The 23066-nt window shown below is 40.0% G+C and overlaps 2 protein-coding genes across 2 annotated transcripts; both read left to right on the plus strand.

Annotated features, from left to right (window-relative positions):
• Window positions 1-273: 273 nt before the first annotated feature.
• tspan15 (tetraspanin 15) lies at window positions 274-15056 on the plus strand. The gene is made up of 7 exons (XM_022224586.2): window positions 274-755; window positions 5087-5272; window positions 5918-5992; window positions 6177-6272; window positions 6896-7012; window positions 7915-8088; window positions 9974-15056. The coding sequence occupies exons 1-7, from the start codon at window positions 681-683 to the stop codon at window positions 10073-10075; spliced, it is 825 nt and encodes a 274-aa protein (XP_022080278.1). The 5' UTR covers window positions 274-680; the 3' UTR covers window positions 10076-15056.
• Window positions 15057-15480: 424 nt separating this feature from the next.
• LOC110987465 (inorganic pyrophosphatase-like) lies at window positions 15481-22977 on the plus strand. The gene is made up of 12 exons (XM_022250249.2): window positions 15481-15752; window positions 16863-16933; window positions 17108-17164; window positions 17473-17592; window positions 17972-18122; window positions 18571-18633; window positions 18906-18946; window positions 19144-19230; window positions 19557-19642; window positions 20128-20197; window positions 20414-20453; window positions 21078-22977. Exons 1-12 carry the CDS (start codon window positions 15536-15538, stop codon window positions 21107-21109), a joined length of 1035 nt encoding a protein of 344 aa, XP_022105941.2. The 5' UTR covers window positions 15481-15535; the 3' UTR covers window positions 21110-22977.
• The last annotated feature ends 89 nt before the right edge of the window (window positions 22978-23066 follow it).

The raw sequence follows: 23066 nt of genomic DNA on the forward strand, positions 1-23066 counted from the left end.
TGGAGAGGCTTTCAAAAACCAATCTATGGAAAAGATTTAATTCTGTTTGAAGGAAAGCTATTTTCTGGTTCATATACACTGGTATGTAAGTATCAAAGCTTGAATAATCGATACAAACTCATCGCAATAATTGATTACAAAAAGTGAATTTGACTGCCCTTCCCGTGTATATTTCCCCTCGGGGCTCACACCAGCTACACGTTTATAAAAAGAAATCTACTATTTTTATGCCGATCTATTTCCGGAGGGAAATCCTGGCAGTAGACGTAGACTAGACGCACGTACTCGTTACGTGTGTGCTCTGAAATGTCAACCTTCAACTTTACCATCGGATCTGCTTACTGGTATCTGTTACGTGCACTGTCTACAGCGGTATAAAATTCAACTCGATGTTGTCTTTGTCGGTGAAATTATGTGAAAGTAATTGACTGCTTTTAAACCTACATTGTACTTTCAGTTTCACTGTGTGTGGTGCTTCGGTGGTAAATAAAGGAACGGGCAGCTTCGCAACAATTCTAGCTTCTACAAGAAGTGCAACTTGCAAGGTCGCGTGCACCATCTGATCGGTACCGTACATTGTGCGCTGGCTGGGTATGTTTGGCCGAGGTTGACTTGACAGCAGGGCCAGGCCTTCCAAAACTCCCGTGAAATCCTAAGGTGAAATCCTCAAACAGGACAACATGGGTCTGCCACAGCCAAGTTGCGGTCACAGGTTCCTGCGAGTCGCCTTGTTTTTCTACATGTTCTTTTATTGGGTAAGAAAAATGCTTTGACCATCCTCACAATGTACATTGTACATGTAGGTTTCTGATGACTGAGTTGATCGACTGTTGACCCGAGCATGCCAAGTGATCATGAGTAGGCCTAGGCAGAATCAGGTCAACTTGTACCCCCAAACTCCCGCCCAAGTCAACTCGTACTCAGGTCATTCCCACGTGAAAGCGTACCCAGGACCAATGGTACCCAGGACAACTCATACTCCGTACGTTTTAACTTAGAATAGGGCTGCAGCCGAACTGCCCAACCGAACCAAAAATCATCGAACATTGCACTTTCAAACCGAACCAAACCAAACTGGTCGGTTCGGATGTTCGCTGTTACATGTAATATGGCATGACATTGATAGCGCACGGAATGCATGCAAGAAAGAAATCGTGGTGAAAAACCAAACACAACGAAAAATGGATAAGAAGTTGTGCCACACCAGTGCCTCTCCGGCGCTCAGCACGTGCTATAACTTAACTGTACACTAGTGCAGTACATACGTGTACAGTGAACTTTACTTATGATGGCCCTGCATCAAGAGTTGACTTGGGTATGAGTTGACTAGGGTACGAGTTGACCTGGGTACTAGTTGTCCCGGGTATGAGATGACCCAGATTCGGCCTAGGCCTATCAAATCATTTTGTGTTCATCACTGTTCATTTATCAGTTTGGCAATGTCACAGCAGATGGTTTTGTCTGTCCACCCACCTCTGTTTTTCCAGGTACACTATTTTGTTTCATTTTTATTTTCAGCGTTAAATTTTTCATCTCGAAAAAATCTGTCATCCTTGAAAAACAGTGCCATCTCCTCCCCTTAAAAAAGGAGCTCACCAGATTAAAAACCGTCATTGTGTTTGTAAGTTTTTATAGTATCGGTGTGTATGAGATCAGTTTTGACATGTATCCTTGCACACGTTGCAATTACATTGAACATAGGTTACATGTACCGGTATATGTACACGTATGGACATTAATAGTATATCAAAGAAATATTTATTTGTATTTTCTCAAGCAGGTACATGTACCTTTGCCATTCATAATTTTGAGATTTAAGATTTGAAGAAGTGACCAAGCCCCAAAGGCCTGACTTCTAACTGGCTTGACAGGGAGAAGACATTGTTTTCTCATTTCCAATAGTCAGATATGTTTGCCAATGTCTGAATTGTCAGATCAAATCATCATGCACATTTTGTTCAAGAGGAATGAAGCTCTTTCTTTTTTTTTTACGATATCGTCACATTGTATGTTTACAATGTGTTTATAGTATACAATAGCTTGTGAAGGTTTGGCAATGTTGGTTGCACAGTCATTTCATACAAAGGCTTCTTTTGCCTTTTTCCGTTGACTTCAGTGGCATATGTACATCCACACAGTGAAACAGTTTCTCTGGTATCATATTGTTGCAGTTTAAAAAACAAAATGTGATTCACAAGTGGAGAGTTACAGTACCATCACTCACAGTTTTGAAAGATATTTAACAGTGGATTTCTGTCACATGTCATTTGTTTTTAAAAACACCAGGTTATGAAAGATTGCAATATTAGTGTTTATTTAGTAATTTTCACTTTTTTTGAATCCTGAGTAATGAGGCTAAAAGGGTCTAAACTTATCCTTGTTCACCTTCAGCTTCAAAGGTCATTCGAAGTCTGTCATTTGGTTTAGGAAGATATACAGTAATATTTAGGAGGCCAAACTTGTGCTACAGTAAGTACAGTAATATTTAGGAGGCCAAACTTGTGCTACAGTAAGTACAGTCTTTTCCTTCCTCCCTGTACAGTAAAGACACACCCCTCTCAAGTCCCCAACGCACAATTACCAGTACAAGTACCTGAAGTTTAGAACAGAACACCAACCCGCCTTGTTCCATGCAATTCCTTCCATCCTACCCATACAGACAACTAGACAGGCATTGTTTGATAGATAAACAAAACTGAACTCATTGAAAGGTTCCTGTGTTATTGGATGTACATTAGGTTATAAAAACTATTTACTCAAAGCATTGTGCTGGCAAGTACCCATTGTTGACATTATATTAGAGTGCATCTGCCGTTAGACTATATATGTACATGTAGCACTACAAGTAGAATTTTCACCTAAAATTAAGGCACTACATTTCAAGCGGATGTGTCTGCATATTGTGTCTAAATGTTGCACAACGTACATGCACATGTGCCTTTGCACCTTAGGTCGATATTTAAAGTAATTAGTGTACAGTGTTTTATGTTATAAAAAGGCCAGGAAGCCTATTACCCAAAACTTAGGTTGGACGCCTCTAATCTATGAAACAGGTTTACAAGTAGCATTATAAAATGTAATAACTTTGTATTGTGGGTATACATTACAATGATTCATATGGTAGATATATTCAGGTAAATCGATTGTTGAAGATATGAAAAACACTGGTATGACTGTGAAGATAAAAATGGAATCCAGTCGAATTGTAACTAAACTTTCCGGTTGAAAAAAAAGTACTCGTAATCCACTGGATGCGGTGTAACTGTGTACATGGGGTATGTGTATAGTTGTGTCTGGAAGGCACGCCACAACACTGAGTCATATCCTATGAGGCCCTGACAGGTTGAACATACTTCCCCTCAAGAAATTTGATGGTAACTTGTTGGTACATTGTAGGGAATTTGAATTAGTGCAAGAACTTTTACGAATTGTCGTGATCTTGCAAATTTGGGCATTTTTAGTGCTAAATTCATGAGTGGACTGCGTATGTTCACCTTTAAAGAAAAATATAGTACAAAATTGTATGTTTACCTTGAAAGAAATGTCTTTCCAACATGCATGTTTTTTAGTTAGCGAAGTGGTACACCCAATACACGACTATGTACATGTACACTTGACAAAAAATTTGACAACTTACATGTAAATAATGACAATAGCCCAAACCCCCCAAGGGTTGCTGGCCCTAACCTTCTCCATTCACACAAAGTTAAACACTCATATGGGACTTGGTGCACAGAGGCTGTTTTTCTGAGGTATGCCAAACCCAATGCAAAAAAGCCAGCTATCTGGGCCTACCAGATCTATCCCCACAGAATTATACACTTACATGTAACTACTGTTTAATTCTGTGTGGTTGGGAAGGTCAGGGATTCAACATGACAGAAAACTCACATGGATGACTGAATACATGTTCAAGTGTATAGGTCTGCGTGTACATGTACATACAGTGTACATTTACAGTAGTATGTTTATTATCATAACATTGATGACATCCGTTACATGTTCATAGAGCAAAGAGGTACATGTACTTAGTACCGGTTTGTTGTATATTTCTAGATTGAATGCACTGCTGGAGTGTGGTTGCTCCAATGTCAATTGATTACTGCAACTATGCTGCGCCCTGCACAGCGTGATTTCATTCTAGCTAACTGCTGATGACCTCTAGGGCTTGGCGCCATGATGTGCCCATTGATCCAATCAAATAAATGGAGATGTGTGCAGGTGTATTGATTTATGTATGCATTCACAGGTGAAGGTGCATACACTGTTAGAAACATCTTGCATGGATCGTGGTTTTGGTATGAGGTCACAACATGTATTCGGTGCAGTGTTTTGGGTAATCCATGTTTTGCGATAGTGAGTAATGGAAAATGCATGTACATTATTGTTATTAGTACTGGTTTATTGCCACTTACTTGCAACCCTAAGGTTGAATAGCAAAGTGGTACATCAAAATACATTCAATCTTATTACACATGTATAATAAGATTACAGAAGGAATTTGCTAAGCTTTATTGTTAATGTGGCAATTGCTGTTACATAACTCACCAATCTCATCAGTACAAGTACATACATGTACATATGCAGGCTTTTCTGCATTAAAGTCCTCCCTTCACACATTGTACAGATGATGAGATTGACTGTTAGATTAGAGATACATGTAACTGTGTACATGTGCATGTATGTGAACATGAAGATGTCAAATACCTGTACATGTTTGAAGGTTGCATTGTGCATAGAGTTATATGCTACATCTTTTGAGTACATACTTTTTGGGCATTTAAAATCCTGCAACATCTTGCAGTTGGATTATAAACGATCTTAAAGGGTTCATAGACAGTACAGTTATTTACATTTATGCAACTGAGGTTGGCTGCACAAATGAAGCCGAGTTAACTGGTAAGGTACTGGGACGTCAGCTTTCATACTCACAATACATGTAGCTTCAAATGTAAAGTTCCTCATTTTGTTTTCTAAAAAATTTTACTGATTACAGAAAAAGGCAATGCTGTTTTCAATTTAAAAAAAAAAATAAAAAAACCCTCTGACATCAGCTCTGAATTTTCTCCTTCCTTTTCTCCTCCAGCTGATTGGAGTTATCATTCTTAGCATCGGCATCTACGCAGAGATTGCGAAATGGAACTACCAGTCCATGGTGGACGTTTTTGTCACTCCGTCCAGCATTATGGTGGTGGTGGGCGTCTTCATGTTTATCTTGGGCTCTGTGGGCTGCATCGGGGCCCTCCGAGAGAACATCATACTGCTCAAGATTGTAAGCAGACCTGCTAACCTTGCCGTACTCCTTCCTGAGGTCAGGCATTACCCCACAATAGATTAAAATTGTAAATGAACCGAAGGCTGATTTAAATACCTTTTAATCTATTGTGGGGTAATGCCTGACCTGACCTCAGGAAGGAGTACGGCAAGGTTGGCAGGTCTGTGTAAGTCGCGACTTGATTAGCTCTAGTGGTCTAATAGCTGCCAGAGTACATGTATTTAAAACAGCCTAAAAATTGAATATCTGTACCCATACCAGATTCGGAGAGAGACATATGGTATCAAAGCCTTTGCTAGTCATGATATGAATATTCAGCAGTCATATATGCAATAACCTCAAATGCTGTTGAACTTGTACATGATATACCATTATCCAACCATAGGCAAGGCCAGCTTGGATTCTATAAATAGAGTTATGGGTAAAAGAGATCACCATTAAAGCTCTCATGTAAATGTTTTAGCACAATATTTATATCAGAATTCTGTGGCTCTTGCCAAGAGAGCCGTTGAGTTGTTCCCAGGGCTTTGAGAGCAACGATTGACAAGTCACCAGTGATATTAGCCAGCTGAGGACATCCGGCCAGTATTTCAGTTCTGTGATTAACTCGTCATTTGTCTGATTTCCAAATCTTTCTCCCAGTTTGGATGGACCCACACCATCATCTTCCTGTTGCTGCTCATCTGTGGGATCACTGCTCTAATCTTCAGGGGTCAGGTACTGAACTTTGGCTCTGTCGTAGAACATTCTTTAGTTGATATTTTGATATCCTCTACATGCATATCAAACCTGCCTGTATACCGGGGGGAGGTTAAAAGGAAAAGATAAGAAACGGGTTTGCGTGTTTTGAAATTTGTCACTTTGGGACTTTGTGTAAGTTTCTTTCAACTTGTTTTTTCAGGCGAAGAGTTTTGTGAGCAAAACCTTCCGGAATACCATTGAGGACTACTACAATGATCCTGACATCCAGTTCACCATAGACTCTATCCAGCAGAATGTGAGCTTATGAATCCACCTGTTGTATCCGCATTGTAGCTTTGCTGTAGCCTATTAACTGCTAACTACCCACCATTCCCTCAGATATCAACCCTAACCCCTCAGTGTACTTTGGCTGGAAACCCTGCCAGACACATCAGTTTGCATCGTTTGTCAAAGTGGCTTGCCTGCCCAGTGTAACAGGTCAACTCTCCCAAAGGCCTAACGGCCTGGGAGTCTGTGGTTGCCAGTCACCACAAGATCCAACAGGTCAACTCTCCCCAAGGCCTAACGGCCTGGGAGTCTGTGGTTGCCAGTCGTCACAAGATCCAACAGACAAGATCCCATTGTCTCAACATGGCCAGTTTATTCTGCTACTGTTGCTTGGCCGGTGTTACAAAGTGCACCAGATTTTTTCGCATGTTGCACTATGCTGCGCCTGGCAGGGGTAGGGTTAATGAATGAAATAACATTCATAAAAGTAGTGCACTTGTCAAGCTAGTTTTACTTTTGAAGTTGAATACCATGGGTGTTTTTGTCTGGAATTTTATGCCAGTTCTAAATATACGTCAGTGCAGTGACGGTCTGTGCAGTAAGTCAATTGAAACTTCCATCAGATGAGTGAACTTTTCACTTCCTTGACAGTTCGATTGCTGCGGAGGTTTTGATTTCCAAGACTGGGAGAACAACATCTACTTCAGCTGCGACAGCCCCGGCGTGACGGCGTGCGGAGTTCCCTTCTCGTGCTGCAAATCTGCCAAGGTAATCAGAAGTGCCCCAGCATGAGTATTGCTAGGACTTACACTGCATCGGGGGGGGGGGTAGGAGGAAATAGGGCACGAGCCTGTGGGGAAAATGGATGAAGCTGTCAGCCTGCAGCTTCCATAAGGACATGTGTTTTTGTTAGCCATTGTCAAGTAATCCGAATGTAGCTGCATGCACATACCATGACAGTAAAACTAACGATCCACATGAAGTGTGTTTGAAGAGTATTCCATTGCACTGGCAGCTCTTTGGGAGAATTGACTAGGGAGTTAAAGTCGGCCTATTCATCAACCAAAAATAGGGAAATAAAAGGAAAGATGATAGGGGACGACTGTCACACATCCATCTAGTATCTTGAGCCAAACTTCTTATACACGTATCTCCCCCATCACTGAGAGACCTTTCTTTGTATTGTAAAAAGTGGTTCACATCCATTCATCAAACAATCTGCTCCGAGCGGAACAAAAGAAGGCGTGGTTTATTGGTACTCACCGCAGGGGCACCCCATGGGACGCGCAGGTACAGCGCGTTTGACGCAGAGCATGCTGAGTTTGCGTAAACTAGTTTACACTGGCATGTATGGTCTTTGCTTACATGGAGACTGCGTGCAAGAACCCGCTTGTAACCACCTGTCTTTCTTTTGCCGATTGATGGTGCACTTAGCTCGGGGCGGATATTCCTTTTGCACAGTGATTTCTCTCACGACTGAAGTTTGATTTTTGTCCTTGTTCTGGGAGTACATGCACATTCTTTGGTTTGATTGTCATTGATGTTAATAGTGACAGATCAAATTGGTTTGAGTTTTCCGATTGTTTGAGGCAATAAAGTACGTGGCGTTCTTCATTTTCCCCTGAATGTGTACAAGACTGATTTTTTTTTTTTTTGTGGTTGTTTGTTAGACTGATGTTGTGATCAACACTCAGTGTGGTAATGGCGTTCGGAAGGGTATTCAACACCCCTATGAAATAGCAGACACCATCTATGTCACTGGCTGCACGGATGCTGTCCTGACGTGGGCTGAGGATAACTTGGGTCTGATGGGCGGGGTCGCTTTGGCCTTCGCTGTTACGCAGGTGAGTTGTCAAGGCATGTGTCTTTTGCTCTAAAATTACGTTGCCATCATCAAGGTGGTCATGTCATACGTACAGTGTAATTCTGTGGTTCACGTCTTCAACGTTGTGTTTATTTAAGGCAATACGTTGTATTCTCTCATCACTATCCATTTTTGTGACGTTTATTTCTGACAGAATTACTGTATGGAGCAGTGGTTTTTGCTCTTCTGCAAAACTTTTGATTCCCTAACTTTGATGCTAAATCAGCGTATCAATATGTAGCATCTTGCCTCTGCATATGATTACAGAAGAATAAAATGTACAAGACAGTAGCATCTAGTCATTTTCTGCTTATTTTTTTTCCCCGCTTTTCCAGCTAATTTTTTTCTTCCCAACCATTCGCACCTTTCTGTATTTTTCTCGAAAAATCCTCTCAACTTTATTTTTCAATTTGTACCTAATTTCCTTTTTTCTCCCCATGGTCTTTCTGCTTTTCATCCCACGGCAGATTTTTGGTATCGGTTTAGTCTTTCTGTTCATAGACCGAATCAGGGATGAGATGGTCATGTACAAGGTTGCTGAACAATAACCTTTAACCCCTGATGACCTGCGTAAGTTTGACCCATAGCAGTTGGCTGGTCGAGTGTGTAGTATTGGTGTTCCATTTAGTGCACAGTTCATTTAACTGGGTGAAAAAAGTCTTGCTGACTGAAATAAGGTTGAGACTGACACAGTCCCCCGTCCTTAACTAATTCTATTTTCTCACATCTGTATATATATATATATATGTACATGTACATGTATGTAATCACATTAGTGTTTAATCTCTAATTTGTATGAAAATTTCACACGACTACAATGTCTAAATATTAACTGAAAGACGAACAAAACTTTGACTGGAATGGGGTTTGAGCCGCTGGAATGCCAGTCAGTTCCTTTGTTCATCTTTATCATTAACCCTAACGCTCCTCAGTCCTCCAGCAGGTGAAGGATTCAGGAGGGTTAGGGTTAATATTGGTATGTAAGCACTCAGTCCTGTTGCTTATATATAATTTGTTGAATAAAATATTTACTTCTGATATCCAAGGCTAGAGTAACTGTTGTGTTATGTTGTGATTTGTTTTCAGAAGTCTCAAGGAAGTCTATTTTGTTATTCTGTATTTCATATTCTGTGAAATGTCTTGCATTAATTTTAGTGTTTACCCTTAGCCTAATCCTTCTAGCAGATGGTACATTGGATAAGACAATAACCTTCTTGTAGATTACCATCAATATGCCATAACCATTAATGAGTTACTTTATTAATTGATTGATGTTTTATTTGGTTGTCTTTTTCTATCAACAACTATTTTGTGAAAATAATGGCCCCCTTTCAGAGATGTACGAGAACAACCAGTTCATGTATTCCTCAATCCGAAAAGTTCAAACATTCAATACATGAACGTTTCCATGACAACTAGAGGACATCAGACTAAGCAGTTTGCAGAAGTCGGAGAAAAGACACCAATAGTGTTTCAAAAACTGTATAATGCTATGTGGCGTTAAATTCAACAGTTTGCTTTTGAGAGCTCATCTGGAAAAACATTAGAAGGCTTTGGGTATGATTGGTTAATGAAGCTAACAGAATGAATACGTGCTTTGCAAAGCAAAACACAGGTTTGGCAAGTTTGCTTGACGTCAGCAATGTTTATAATTTTCACAAACAGTTCTGATTTGCCATGATGCATATTCCGTTGCCAGAAAAACCACAAACTGTCAAAGATGCATGGAATCCGCAATGTGCAATCTTCTCTTTCGCTATAATGTTCGAGAAGTGGTAGCCTTTTCCCTCCAACATGGACGTTTCACCTTCAATGCAAGTGTGAAGCTTCAATGTGACCAGATCTTTCCTCTTCTATTGTCACAGATTCTTGGAATTTTCATGACTTTCCTGTTCATCAGCCAAATCGAAAAGGAGAGAGATGAATGGGACGGAGGAGCTCCAGCAGCAGAACCCCTGCGTACCTGAAAAAAATTCCCCGTCCTCCCCACCTGTCATCACAGTTGATAGTCAAGCAGTTGGTATACAATTATGCAGTGTCACAAAGAGCAAGATAAAAGGGTTCAATTATGCAGTGTCCAAGTCACTGGCTATGCCTAGCAATTACACTAGTCTATAGGATATGGCAGTAGCGGCTAGCTAGCAGCTACAAATTGTGTGTGTGTTTTTCCAGCCGTAGCCGCAGAATTCTCTTCTTAGCAGATCCATGAAATGTGGCCCAGGTTGCAATGTTATAAGCACCCAGTGTGATATTTATTCATCGTATCATTCATGTTGATTCCAGTGATATCCACTACGGTGTACTTCACCTGTACTTCACCTGTTCCTCTCCTGTCTTTATTTGTTGGCGACACTCTGCACCCTCTTAACTTGATTTGGGCTTTAAAATGGGAAACGGAAACTCACAGGATATGAGTTTTAGCCACAGCTTCCCAGAACCTGAGAGCTAATGATCACAATCATCGACTTCCTGCCTAGAGTCACATGCTTTGTCATGTACATATGGGCTATCAAAGTGACCTGTGGCAGAGTTGCCATTTCTGCACCACGCGTAACATTTTCATTTCTGTCTGTCTTAACCCTCTTTTGCAAGATTTATCACATCGGCACACTTTGCCTTTTACCACTGTTGGAATTCACTGGTTTGAACAGTATACAGTTTGACCATTTGAAGAAAGTTAGCATTAGTATATGATGTACATTTATAAAGCATTCTTCGGTTTTTTTTTTTCTACACAACACCTCAGCAAAGCCAATTTCCCTTATTTGCCCTATCTCGCAATGCAGTGCTTGTTTTCAAGCTTTTCTGGTTTCATGCCAAACCAAGCAATTCTGTAATTACATGCATTGTCACAAACCAGCATCTGTGTGCACAAATATCTTCTTGCAAATGTAATCACGGAGGGGAGAGTTCAGCTCTTAAGCTGTTTTTATTCAGATTTTTAAATATAATTTCAGTTTTTTTGTACACCTGCCCTGTGCAGGTGTAACCATAGTCACCTGCCCTGTGCAGGTGTACCCATAGTCACCTGCCCTGTGCAGGTGTACCCATAGTCACCTGCCCTGTGCAGGTGTAACCATAGTCACCTGCCCTGTGCAGGTGTACCCATAGTCACCTGCCCTGTGACGATAGGTACATTTTAAATTTAAGCTTTTTTGCCGGCAGTTTTCAGTTCTTTTCGTATGTAGCCACTCACCCATATATATATATGTCTCTCTCTGTGAAACAAAAGAACTGCCCTGCAAGATGGCTGCCATGCAAAGCCTCTGTACATTAATACAAGTGTAACATAGCCACAAATGTCAACGTGTTCAAGAATAGGCTGTAATACATAAGTAGGACAAATGCAATAAAATCTATCTTAACCATAATGTGCATAGACTTATTTCCCATGCCACAGACTTGTCTGGTTTCTGCCTCTAACTTCCTCCAAGAGAGTGCTGTTCTGCTGCAACAACATGAAACCCAGTTCAGTTAAATGACGACAATAGGTTAGAGAAATAAGCTGGAATGTAAGATTTTATTTTTATGCATACCAGTAGCGCCCTTGTGATTGCTACAGGTGTGTGTAAAAATTAATATTCCCCTTGCATTTGTAGGTGCACACTTAATGGTTATTCCTTTTACTAGTTATTTGTTGCTTGCCACGCGTTTTAATTCACTGTCCAGAATATAAAGTTTGCTGTAATTTTCGAGCAAAGTTTGATTGACTGACAGCAGAAAACCAAGACTGTGAAATTTCATGATGAATCATATTTTGACAAGGGATGGTTTGTTGTGTGAAAAAAAATTCAAAGCCACATCAAAGTTTGTCATAGATCAGCCAGTAGAGTGATACCAACAGGTCTCCATGAAGGTTTTGTAATGAAGGAAACATTTGCATGCTTCACCACCACCCATTTATCAAGGAATCAAGGCAAGTGGTAAAGGCTCAATTTGGAATTGCTTTCATTGGCAGTTGAAAATAATGACATCAGAATGCTGTTCTTTGATTGGTTAGTCAAGATGAGGAGATACACACATGCTTGTACCATGCCATTTGTCTTGGTTTAAACATGTATGGATAAGTGAGTGTAATTTTACCAAACCCAGTGTCCTGCAGTTTTATTTTGTCCCCAAGATAGTAACGGTGTATAACAATCGTTACAACTTGCCTAATGGACTTTTATAATTGTATCTTGATATTCACACCCTTATAAGAAAGTGCCTATATTTGATTCTTTGTAGAAATTCATGAATTGGGATTGCATGCTTGAATTTGGAAGCAATATGTACAATTTTGTTTTCTTTGAGCGATATTAAAGCAATTAAAACAGGTGTTTCCACAAGCTGAAACAGGGTTCGACAATTTTGATGAGTTGTGTTATGCAAACTGGAATTCAGAAATTGTTAAATGATGTTTTCATTAATAGTAAGTGTTTGTATTTTTTAGCAGAAGCATGATCTGCTGTTCAAAATTTTAGGATTTGTTTCATTTGTTTGATTTGTTAAAGAAATGGGCTCACTTTGCTGGACTTAAATTAATTGGATTTGGTTGTCCACTGCCTGTATGGCAACCTCGATCTATAGGGTATTGAGGTGTGGCAATATGAAATGCAGAACTAACCATGTACATTATATCTGTCACTCAGTCTACAGTCTTTTAAATATGTAATTGGTAATGGATAAATGTAAACAAGTGCCAACTTTATTAACTGAAGAAGCAAAATGATCATCCCTGATGGGTCTTCATCAGGGAGGTCCCGTGGAGTCAAACACTTGGCTCCTTTATTCAAGGCTGACACTTAAAGTGTAGCTGCAATGAATTTTTACTTTCCACACTTTCCAAACATTGAGGCTTCTTCCTGAGATGACGTCACAGTTTGCTCATGAATATGGAAATACTCATTAGCATAAAAAAACCAAAAAAGCGTTAAAATACCCTTTGAAATAATGAAACAGAAGTTGAAAACAAGATTAACAGAGGCAGAAAGGTGCATTTTAGAGGTTTGTAATCACAAAAATCTATTGCAGCCACCCTTTAAGTCTTTCCTTTTACATGCAATTTTTGTGCTACCTGGTTATAGGCTTCTTCCTCACAACGCCTTCAGTTATTTTTTCTGTATGATATAGAACAAAGTTACTTGTACTAAGAAATTGTACGTTGTGCACAGGCAACATCATGTGGTGCAGTTAAATCTGTGTAATTACAACTGTAGAATGGAAGTGGTAACATGTACTTTGGTAGACATTAAGCTGATTTCTTTAAGAGAATTTGTTCTGTTTATTGCCCTTACAGTATAGAAACACAGTTTAGTTTTGTGAAACGTTGCTTTGCGAATCTTTTGGCACGAAGTATTTTTAAGGACAACTTTTGTATATTTTTGCATGTTGGTGTATGTATACTTGTACTTCTAGTAATGGCAGAAGTCCTGTTTATCTAAGATGAATACGGCCGTTTCACAATAGTGCGCCACCAAGAGTTTGCAACGCGTTGGCCAATCACAATGCGCAAAATATGTCGATTCAATGCGCGTTTGGAAAGGGTTGACAAATTTCGCGCGTTATGATTGGCCAATGTGTTGCAAACTGTTGGTGGCACACTATTGTGAAATGGCCGTATTATTAACATCCTTCACATGTTCACAGTAAAGCTGAAAGTGTGTGGTATCTAATGAATTTTCGCGTTCTTTAATTGGGCTGGTCTTAACATTGTTTGCACAGAGCGACTGATCCAAGTGCCAACTAGTGGGGGAGTGCACTCAATTAAAAGTACCTTCGGGGTCTTCTCTCCTTTGTCCCTGGTGTGGTTTTTTAAAAAGAAAGAAACCTGAGGTGATGTTGGACTTGATCATCCTCCCCTGGTTGTCCTGTAGGAAGAGCTATTTTGTCAGGTGATTTTCTTTTTGTGGGGAGGGTTCAGGCAGCTAGGTTTGTGACAGGCACAGCTTTTCCGAGGGGGCACTTTTGCGCTCGGAGCATTGGAATCTATTTTATTCTGGTGTTGGAACTTTAAGCGGTAAGAAAGGGTCAAAATATTTGTGGTGTCTCTTTCCCTTCCTCCTCTACCCCTCCTTCCGCCCTTATCCCCCCCTTCCTGGTGGGCTTTCCTCATCTAATTTAACTCCCTCCGGTTTTGGTTTGTGCATGACCGTAAATTGGTCACGACTTCTCCACATTGATGCTCTACTAAATTGTGTATTATTATTTGAACATTATTTTACCCACTGAGGGAAAATCAGGATGCGAAGGGCTGTGCTATATATTCATATATTGAAATACCTGTATTGAATTATTCATATTGGTACTTTCATAAAATGTACTCCCGTCAGTGGAAGCTTCAGCAACAGAAAGTGTGTTTTTCACATCGTGTACTGGATGGAGAAGTAATTGACTCCCTGCATTTAATATTCACGTTTTTAGAATACTGCAGCCAAACATTCTGTGTAGTCATAAGTTCTAGAACTTAGACTTTAATGGTCGAAGTTTTGTAGTGCTTTCATATCAAGTATATATATTTAAGATCAGGTTGTACAACTGACAAACTTGTTTTGAGTGTGTGCAGTTGAAGACAAAATTGTGATTTCAATTTCTCGTATTTTGGGATATTCATTATGGAATCTTTCTGACTTTTTGCATGATTTGCTATTTTGTCAAAAGTTGCATGTATACATTTTTGTTTTCAACATTTATATATCTTGGATGTAGGTCTGAAAATAGTTTTTAAAAAATCCTCTGATTTCAACAAAAGATAATACTATAGCAGATGCTCATACTTCAATTCAGGATCGAGAAAAGTATCCTTTAATATGTTTGCTTTATAATATTAAAACTATTGTGTTATAGTTATAGGTGTGTGATGTGAGAAGAAAGTTGCTTTTACCATTCTTGCATGTTAAATAAGCTAGAATATTATATCAAATAAGCTAAGGTTCTTAATAAAAGATGTGTTTCTTTAAGAAAATACAATCTTTTGTCGTCATGTTTTTTAATACTGATTATTGGATATTTGTTTTAAAAGTACCAACTATTATTTTAGTCCATGAAAAATTTTGGGGGATTTTTGTATGATCTGTAGATTGTGTGTATCAAATAGTAATTCATTTTTGTCTTCTGGAGGAGTATTTTTAAAAGTTTGGATTGCTTGAATTACATTTCAAAATAGCTTTACGCTTTAATAGTGAGTCTATTATTGGAAAATTCGACCAGAAATAGCTTTTGTATTGTGATTTTTGAGATTTAATTAAAACTGAGACAATCCCTTTAAATGTAGAGATCGCCTGTGTATCTGAAGAGGAAGGAAGGACTTGTGGCGAGTCTACGTAACCTTATCATTCCCGGCTGGACTTTGTCCACGAGCCTGTAACTCAACGGAAAATATTTGATATCGACATATTGGGAACAAGGTGAATTGGTGCCATTTAATTTTGCACTACAGCCAATCCCACATGTCTGTGGCAACGTGTCTGCGATCGTCCGGTGCACTTCGAACCCTTGTGGTGACCGGTGTCAACACGCTCTTTAGGACTCCAAAGCCAAAAAATCAGTCTTCCTTTCAACGACCTCTGATCTGCACCGGCGTTTGTAGGTTCTACAGCAAAATGGCTTCTTATGCGATCGAGGAAAAAGGGCCCCAAAACTCCATGGATTATCGCGTATTCTTCAGTGAGTGTTGCGTATTGCACTGTACTGAACTGAACCCATTTCGTGAATAATTTTATTTCAGCTTTTCAACTGTTATCTAGACATGCCATTGCTAGAAACCTTCCTAGAATTAGAAAAGAGGAGGAATTCAGTCATATTAGGCATGCTAGAATGATGGGATACAAGAAAGGAAAAAAGAATACTAGAATGACCATGCCATGGTGACTGTTCGCTGGTTGCCCAGCACCCGAACTTGCCGAACAGGACTCTAAGAACGGCCTTGCACAGATCTCAGTGAAGGCAATAAGTCACATGGGGTCACAGCTAACAATGCGCAGAGCATTTGTTGGTAAATGTCTGCCTGGCGCACAAGCTCACTCAATCATGTCAATGCGTTACACAAGACAAGCGGCGGTTATCAATTCGGTACATTTTCTTTTTCTTCCTCATTGCAGAGAATGTTCTCGCTGCACTTTATTTGTTCATCCAAAGTCAAGATAACCATTGATTTGAAATTTATCGCCAAAAGATGTGATTAGTGATAGGCCTACTTAGTGAGAAGATAAATTACCACACTGTGATTGTACCAAGGCCATGTTTGTTAGGCCTATAGGCGACAGTTTGCCTGTGCCGAAACATTGCCATTGGCGAACCAGAAAATTTAAATAACGCTCAGCTAACAGGAAGTGATAACCTTGCAGTCACAGGTCATGCACAACGTAGCGAATCACAGTGCAAAGCCATTAGCCCTTCCCAACTCCTTATTCAGCTGCTGGGCGATGAGCAAAATATGACTGGTGCCCTTAAAGAAAAGACAATTAAGGGTGATTTTTGTTTTTTTGGAAAATCTTCCTTGTATAGGCTACATATGCATCTGTGAGGTGATGAGCAGATATTTTAAAAATGTGTTGATTCTCTCCCTGTAGTCTGTGACCTTAGAGTTTAGTTAGACGCATCATGCCATGTCTACTCAGATCACTAAATCTGCAAGTCACTGCACGCCGCTAACTTTGATGTTTTCTCTGCTGTCAAGTGGTAACTATTAAGTGTTCTCCCAAACGTGCCAAAGGAGTTTTTGTCAGCACCTCCAGAATAGCTTTCAATTCAGTTTGCCAATCTTGTTTCTTTCAGAGAATGCGAGCAGTGGGAATTACATTTCTCCATTCCATGACATACCGTTGACCCCACCTGGTAGCTCTGATGTAAGCAGTATGGATTGTATTTATCCTGTTGATTTTTCCATGTTCTCTGTTAAATTTTTTTGTGTAATTTGATTTTCCTTTAATGCCTCTATGCAATGTGGTACATTTAGAATGATCCTGTGTTTACAATTAAGAAAATTCAGTGATACAGATGTGTTAATTCTTTTCTTGCAGCCAGCTGTTTTCAACATGGTTGTTGAAGTTCCTCGCTGGAGCAATGCAAAGATGGAGGTAAAGTTCTGAAAATTGAGCAGCTCCTTTTTCCTGGGCTCTTGTTAATTCTTTTTATTGAATTTAAATCACCAATTTAATTCTGGCTATTATGATGGAAATTGAGCCTTATCTTTGGGGCATATCTGGTGTTTTCATTCTAAAAAAAGGTTTATCTTGGGTGTCAAGTCATCTTTTGTACATGCTTTGAGCTATGGTATCTAGACATCAGATATTACGTATGACATTACATTAGATATTTGGTATGGGATAACAAACAGTTAAACTTCCAATGATTGGTTTTACCATGAGCCACTGTAATATTTCAGATCAAAACAACAGAGAAAATGAACCCCATCAAGCAAGATGTGAAGAAGGAGAAACTTCGATTTGTCAAGAACTGCTTCCCCCATCATGGGTACATCTGGAACTACGGCGCATTTCCACAGGTCAGAAAACTAACTCCAATGGAATTTAATTTGTTGCTGTCTCCATTTCAATTAAAAATGTATCCACTTCTGAGAGAGTCTGGAAAAGTCAGGGAGCAAATTTAGCCGAACTCAACAGGCATCTTTCCTCGGAAGCCTCCTTGGTCGTCTAAAATCCTCCACAGCTGAGGAAACAGTTACACATGCCAGCATGTTGTATTCTTTAAGGGTGGCAAGAGTGGCTTGTGGCTTCCTTCCTCAATCCTGCAGCATCTCTCAAATTATCCTGGCGGATTTCCAAATTTCCTGGCAGTGTATGAAGCATATGCTGGGAAGTCCTAGCCCAAGCCGCACAATTTGGACACAGCCTAAGCTGTGTTAATCTTTCTCTTCTACACAGACATGGGAGGATCCTAACCACAGAGACGAACACACTGAATGCAACGGGGATAACGACCCTCTGGACGTCTGCGAAATTGGGTCGCGAGTGGCCAAGCGGGGAGAAGTGATACAGGTCAAGGTCCTGGGAGTACTAGCCATGATCGATGAAGGTTGGTGCCTGCTTGTGGTTTAGCTCCCCTGCTCCGAGCGTAACAAAAGAGAGCCTGTTTTTTTTGGTACTCACCACGCAGGCACGCCATGAGGCGCGCAAGTACATGCGCATTTGACGCGGAGTACGCTGAGTACGCGTAGCTCATATATTCCGGCATGTATGGTCTTTGAGTACATGCAGAACACGTGCAAGAACCCGCTCGCAACCAAATGTCTTTCTTTCGCCCACTGGGGGTGCACTTCAGCTCGGGGCGGATACCTTCCTGGCATCAGGGATTGACCAGTGAGTCAGGACAGCTTTGTGATCAGATGACTTGGGCAAGTCCAATTGGATTGGATCAATCAGTGCTAAACCCATGGAAATTGTTGCCAAATGTTTCCCTTGGCCTCAAGAACCTGGACATCATCCTTTGCCATCTTTGTTATTTGATGTGGCTCTCTTTGCAGGTGAAACTGACTGGAAAATCCTAACCATCGACGTGAGGGACAAACTAGCAAAGGTTCTAAATGGTGAGTTCTAGAGATGCCTTTGCCATGGACATACGCTCCGATTCTATACAAGGCAGTTCTGCACTGTTGGTGAATTTCATATGACAGTTTTTTGTAACCAACTATGCAGCACAGCAAAGTTTTTCAAATAAGATCACAGCCATAGTGATGGCCTTTTCCATGTCATGGCTTGGTCTCAGCCTGCGTTCTTGCATCTTATGAATTTGTTCATATTCAGCCAAGAGTGCTACCAAGCTTATTTTGCACATTTCCTGTATTTTCTGTGTCTCCAGACGTAGAGGACATAAGGGAACACATGCCTGGTTTTCTTGAGGTAGGTACCAAGTTGTTCCTTCCAATGTTTGAGTGCCATGTGATTTTTGTATTCTGTGTCCCGTTTTAGTTACACCTCTGACCTAGCCTTGAACAGACACTGAACACCCTGCTTGAATTCAGCCAGATTTCCTAAATTGCATTTTTTTGGGGGCCTGCCCGTTGATCCCTCAGTTTTCTGCAATTTCATGTATTTAGGCCACTTTTGAATGGTTCAAGATCTACAAGGTGCCCGACGGGAAGCCGTTCAACTCGTTTGCTTTTAATGCCGAGCCCAAAAATAAGGTCTGTATGGAATCAGAAGAGCTAGATGGATAGTCCTCTGTGAGAATTTTTATTCATGACCCAGCCTTGCAATCTCAGAAATCTCAGATTTTTAAAACTTGACTCAGACTTCAAGGCAGTTTATCGTGCATACATTTTTTCAAAGGTGTGACCCATTGGAACATTGACACAACCATCCACGAAAGGTGGTTGTGAAGTTTGTTAAGAAGTTAGGTAATAAAACTTGAAGCTGTAGGTATTAAACTAGAATTCCTCACAAGTGTGTCGAGAATCTTGGTTTAGGTTGTGAATCTGGGCGAGGTTTTTTTTTTTTATGATGTCACCAGGACTTTGCTCTAGACATTATCAAGAAAACTCATGGCCAGTGGCAGCAGCTGATGCACAATAAGACAGATCCGGCCGGCATCGCTTGGTAAGCTCTGCAGATTCAGTGGGTGTTGGACACAAATTTGGAACCTGCTGGCGTTGTTTTGCAGTATTCCTAGAGCAGGCAGAGGTCCATTGGCTTCAGAAACAAGGACAGGAAATTCAGGAAAGTTCTAAAACTTCTCAAAAGTGACACAGAAATGTCGAGTATTCTGATTCAGTGCACTGAAGCCAACAAGTCAGACCATCACGAGTGTATCTCAAAGGCACACATGAATTTTACCGTGAAAAGTCCGCAACACAAAAACCTCTGCAGACCAATAAAAACTGGTCCCTAGTCTGGCAAACAAGTACTATAGAAGACAACAAAAGAAGTACGGTACTCTTAGTGTAGTGCCAAAGAAGGTATTCGATACTGATGCATTCAGAACTGTGAGCTTTTATCGTTTTCATCAGTGTGATTCTTCCTCACTCTCAAGTGAGTTGCTTTCTCGGACATTGTTTTTACATCCGCGTGTTCTCCTTTTGCAGTGAAAATGTAACAGTGGCCGGCAGTGCACACATGGTGTCAATAGAGAAGGCGAAGGAAATCGTTGCAGCTGTAAGACATTTCTTTGTTCGATATGTCTGTTGTATTGTATGATGCTGACCACGAATTAGGCTTGAAAGCTTTTAAGATAGTGTTGTAGGGTGTTGCCATATAGGTTTTCGATTGAAGACTGAGTTCCTTATATTTTTCAATGTCAGGTTGGTCTTTCATTGCATGGATTTCTCAATGCCCGGTCTTGACTAGTTTCCATTTTTCTTCCCTGTTCAGGCACCGGCAACTGGAAAAGTTGAACCAATTGACCCCGAGAGTAAGTCAAGTTTTCATTTAGACTGTTTAAAGTTTTAAAGTTGTTAAAAAATGGCAAATTGACAATTGGATATTGGGTTGAATGGAGCACAAAGGTACATCTACACGGGCTGCATTAATGAGATTAGCCTCCAGCTGGACCACGAGAGGGCGCATCATTCATAGCAACAGAGGCTCCTTTTAGTTGGAACTGAACTTCACTGGTTCGTGAACGACTGTGACATGCACGTGTTAATGTCCATCGCTACCAGCACAATGAATACTCCTGACCAATATGGCTCTTTTCAACCGATGAGGGGGTGTTTCTGCTCGACCTGCCTCATCACACTCTGCAACTGTTTCCTACTTGGGTGTGCATTGAACCCTACCTCCCTAGGCTGATTAACTAGCAAACCTTCCTCATTCTTACAAATCCTTACACCGTATAGTAAACTGCACAGAAACAGTTGGTATCTGTTCATTTGTTGTTTGCCAAATCCCACATAAAACACAGTTCGTTTACAGGTGCAGTACTGTTCTCATCCGAACAGATTCCAACAAACCTTGCTGGTGTTGGCGTTTGGCTGCTTGGGGATCTTTATGTTTACTAAAGACAATTTTCTTGTGCTCCTGTTTTTTTTTACAGTTGATGCGTGGCACTACGTATCCCAACAATAGCAATTAAAGACGACAAGCCAACAGAACGACAGCAAGCTATGACACACTGCACTACATGCTGACATGTGATCTCAACGAAGTGATCTTGTTAAGTGGTATATTTTCTCCGAAGGGTTTTGTCCGAAGGGTTGTATCAAATTGCAATGTTGCAGATCTTTTTTATCTGGCAAAGCATATAGAATTGTTTTATGCAAAGTTATTGTCCACTTGAAAAAGTAGTTTGCGCTTGCCTGAAAGTTTGTGCAAAAAATTCTTTTTTGTGATGAAACGTAACTTATTTCTCCAAGCACTTTTGTCAGGAACATTTCAGAATCTAGAATCGTCCTCTGCACAGCTAACCAATGGCATATTTTTGGTTCTGTATAAAATCAAACAGTGCATCAGGTCCCTGGAATGTGCTAGTGATTTATGTCAACCTCCCTCAGTCCTGAAAAATCCTCCAGAAAACCTGATGGATTCTGTAAGGATCTAGGGAAGGTTTGCAATTTAATGACCCAATATTGTCATTGTCTGAAATGGTTGTGGCCAGGCAGGGTAATTTCGTGCACATTAACCTCACTAATTATATAAGAGATTGTTTATTGGTCTTACATGAGTACATTGAATGTGCTCAGCTTGGTAATTCACTGAAGACTTGGAGATATTTTAAATGATTTGTCAGGCATGTACACAGAATTATTTATATAATGGAGCATGGAGCCAGCCTTCTCATTTACATTTAGGGGTCTTATAAAAAGGTGTTATTTTATAGATCTTTGGGATTTTTTCATTATTCTCACGTTTAGTGAAAAGTATAGCTGGAATTCTCATCGCAAGTTGTAGTTTGGGGTTAGTGTCAAGTTGGGGTTTATCTTGGAATGAATACTTCAAGAGTGACCTGAATCATTTCTTTGTAAATCCTTCAACCACCATGAAGTGTACGCTAAAATGCTGAAGTACTTACAAAAGTGTATTCTAAGCAACAATTAGTCACTACATGTATCTGTCAGATACAAAGCTTCACCGGCGAACAATTGTGTCTATTTCACACTTCAGAAATCTTGCATAAAAAATGTCTAGAATATTTTAAAAATACCCTTTAACATATTCAGATATTGTTGCATAAATTTAATTCAATCAAATATATGTAGTGCTTAAAACAGGGTTACAAAGTTTTATTGTGATTTTTTTCAAATCCTGTGCATTTCAAATAGAGCTAACCACAATGTGTCTTCACTAAATCTTTTCAAATCCAATTTCTTTCAACTTTTTTTAAAACTGATATTTGTAGGCAGCACAATAGTCACATTGACCAAGTTGACTTTTCAGAAAAGACAGACTTAAGAAATAATAATGCCCTTGAAATGTCTCCTCTATCTTTGTGTTTGAAATCAGATTGTTTATTGTATTCACAGCACTTAATTTAGCCTGCACATTCGGAAACTAGTGCTTAAAATCGCCAAAGACTTGTCGGAATGAGAAAAAAGTCTGGAGTGTATTCTTGGATTTGTGTGGCCGTGGGTTAAAATTTATATGGTTTTCCCCTGACGGCCAAAATAGTTTTGTAGTCTTGCAACAAACCTGACAACTGTTGGACAGCTCTGACCAAATCTAAATGCCATTCCCAAAATGTGTTTGTGTTTTTTTTCCAATGGTGTAAGTGTGCAGAGATGAGAAAATTGAAATTTTTATCACAATTGTGTTGCTTTAGTTAAATAATAAACACTTTCAGCCGATCATGCAAGGAAGAGTTACAAGTTCAAAGCGACTATTTCAAAAAACTTTTATTTCATGAAAACATTTGAAGAATTTTTTTCTGGGAATCTTTTTGTCCCTTAAGCTGTACAAGTACATGCATCTGCTGTCATAATAAATTGGGAATATGTAAACGTGCTGTCAGAGTGATTTTTATTGTGGTTTTACAACCCTGTTTGTCCTCATTGTAAGACATTAAGCGGCGTACCCAGCTTTGGTGTCG

Source organism: Acanthaster planci, linkage group LG19 (genome assembly GCF_054643075.1).
Source record: "Acanthaster planci isolate LZ-2023a linkage group LG19, COTS_SCS, whole genome shotgun sequence".
NCBI lineage: Eukaryota > Metazoa > Echinodermata > Asteroidea > Valvatida > Acanthasteridae > Acanthaster > Acanthaster planci.

Coding starts and splice junctions, on each gene's coding strand:
- tspan15 (XM_022224586.2), top strand. CDS start 681: ATGGGTCTGCCACAGCCAAGTTGCGGTCACAGGTTCCTGCGAGTCGCC. Junction 5,993..6,176: donor CTCTAATCTTCAGGGGTCAG/GTACTGAACTTT, acceptor TTGTTTTTTCAG/GCGAAGAGTTTTGTGAGCAA. Junction 7,013..7,914: donor CGTGCTGCAAATCTGCCAAG/GTAATCAGAAGT, acceptor GTTGTTTGTTAG/ACTGATGTTGTGATCAACAC.
- LOC110987465 (XM_022250249.2), top strand. CDS start 15,536: ATGTCTGTGGCAACGTGTCTGCGATCGTCCGGTGCACTTCGAACCCTT. Junction 17,165..17,472: donor GGAGCAATGCAAAGATGGAG/GTAAAGTTCTGA, acceptor GTAATATTTCAG/ATCAAAACAACAGAGAAAAT. Junction 17,593..17,971: donor ACTACGGCGCATTTCCACAG/GTCAGAAAACTA, acceptor TCTTCTACACAG/ACATGGGAGGATCCTAACCA.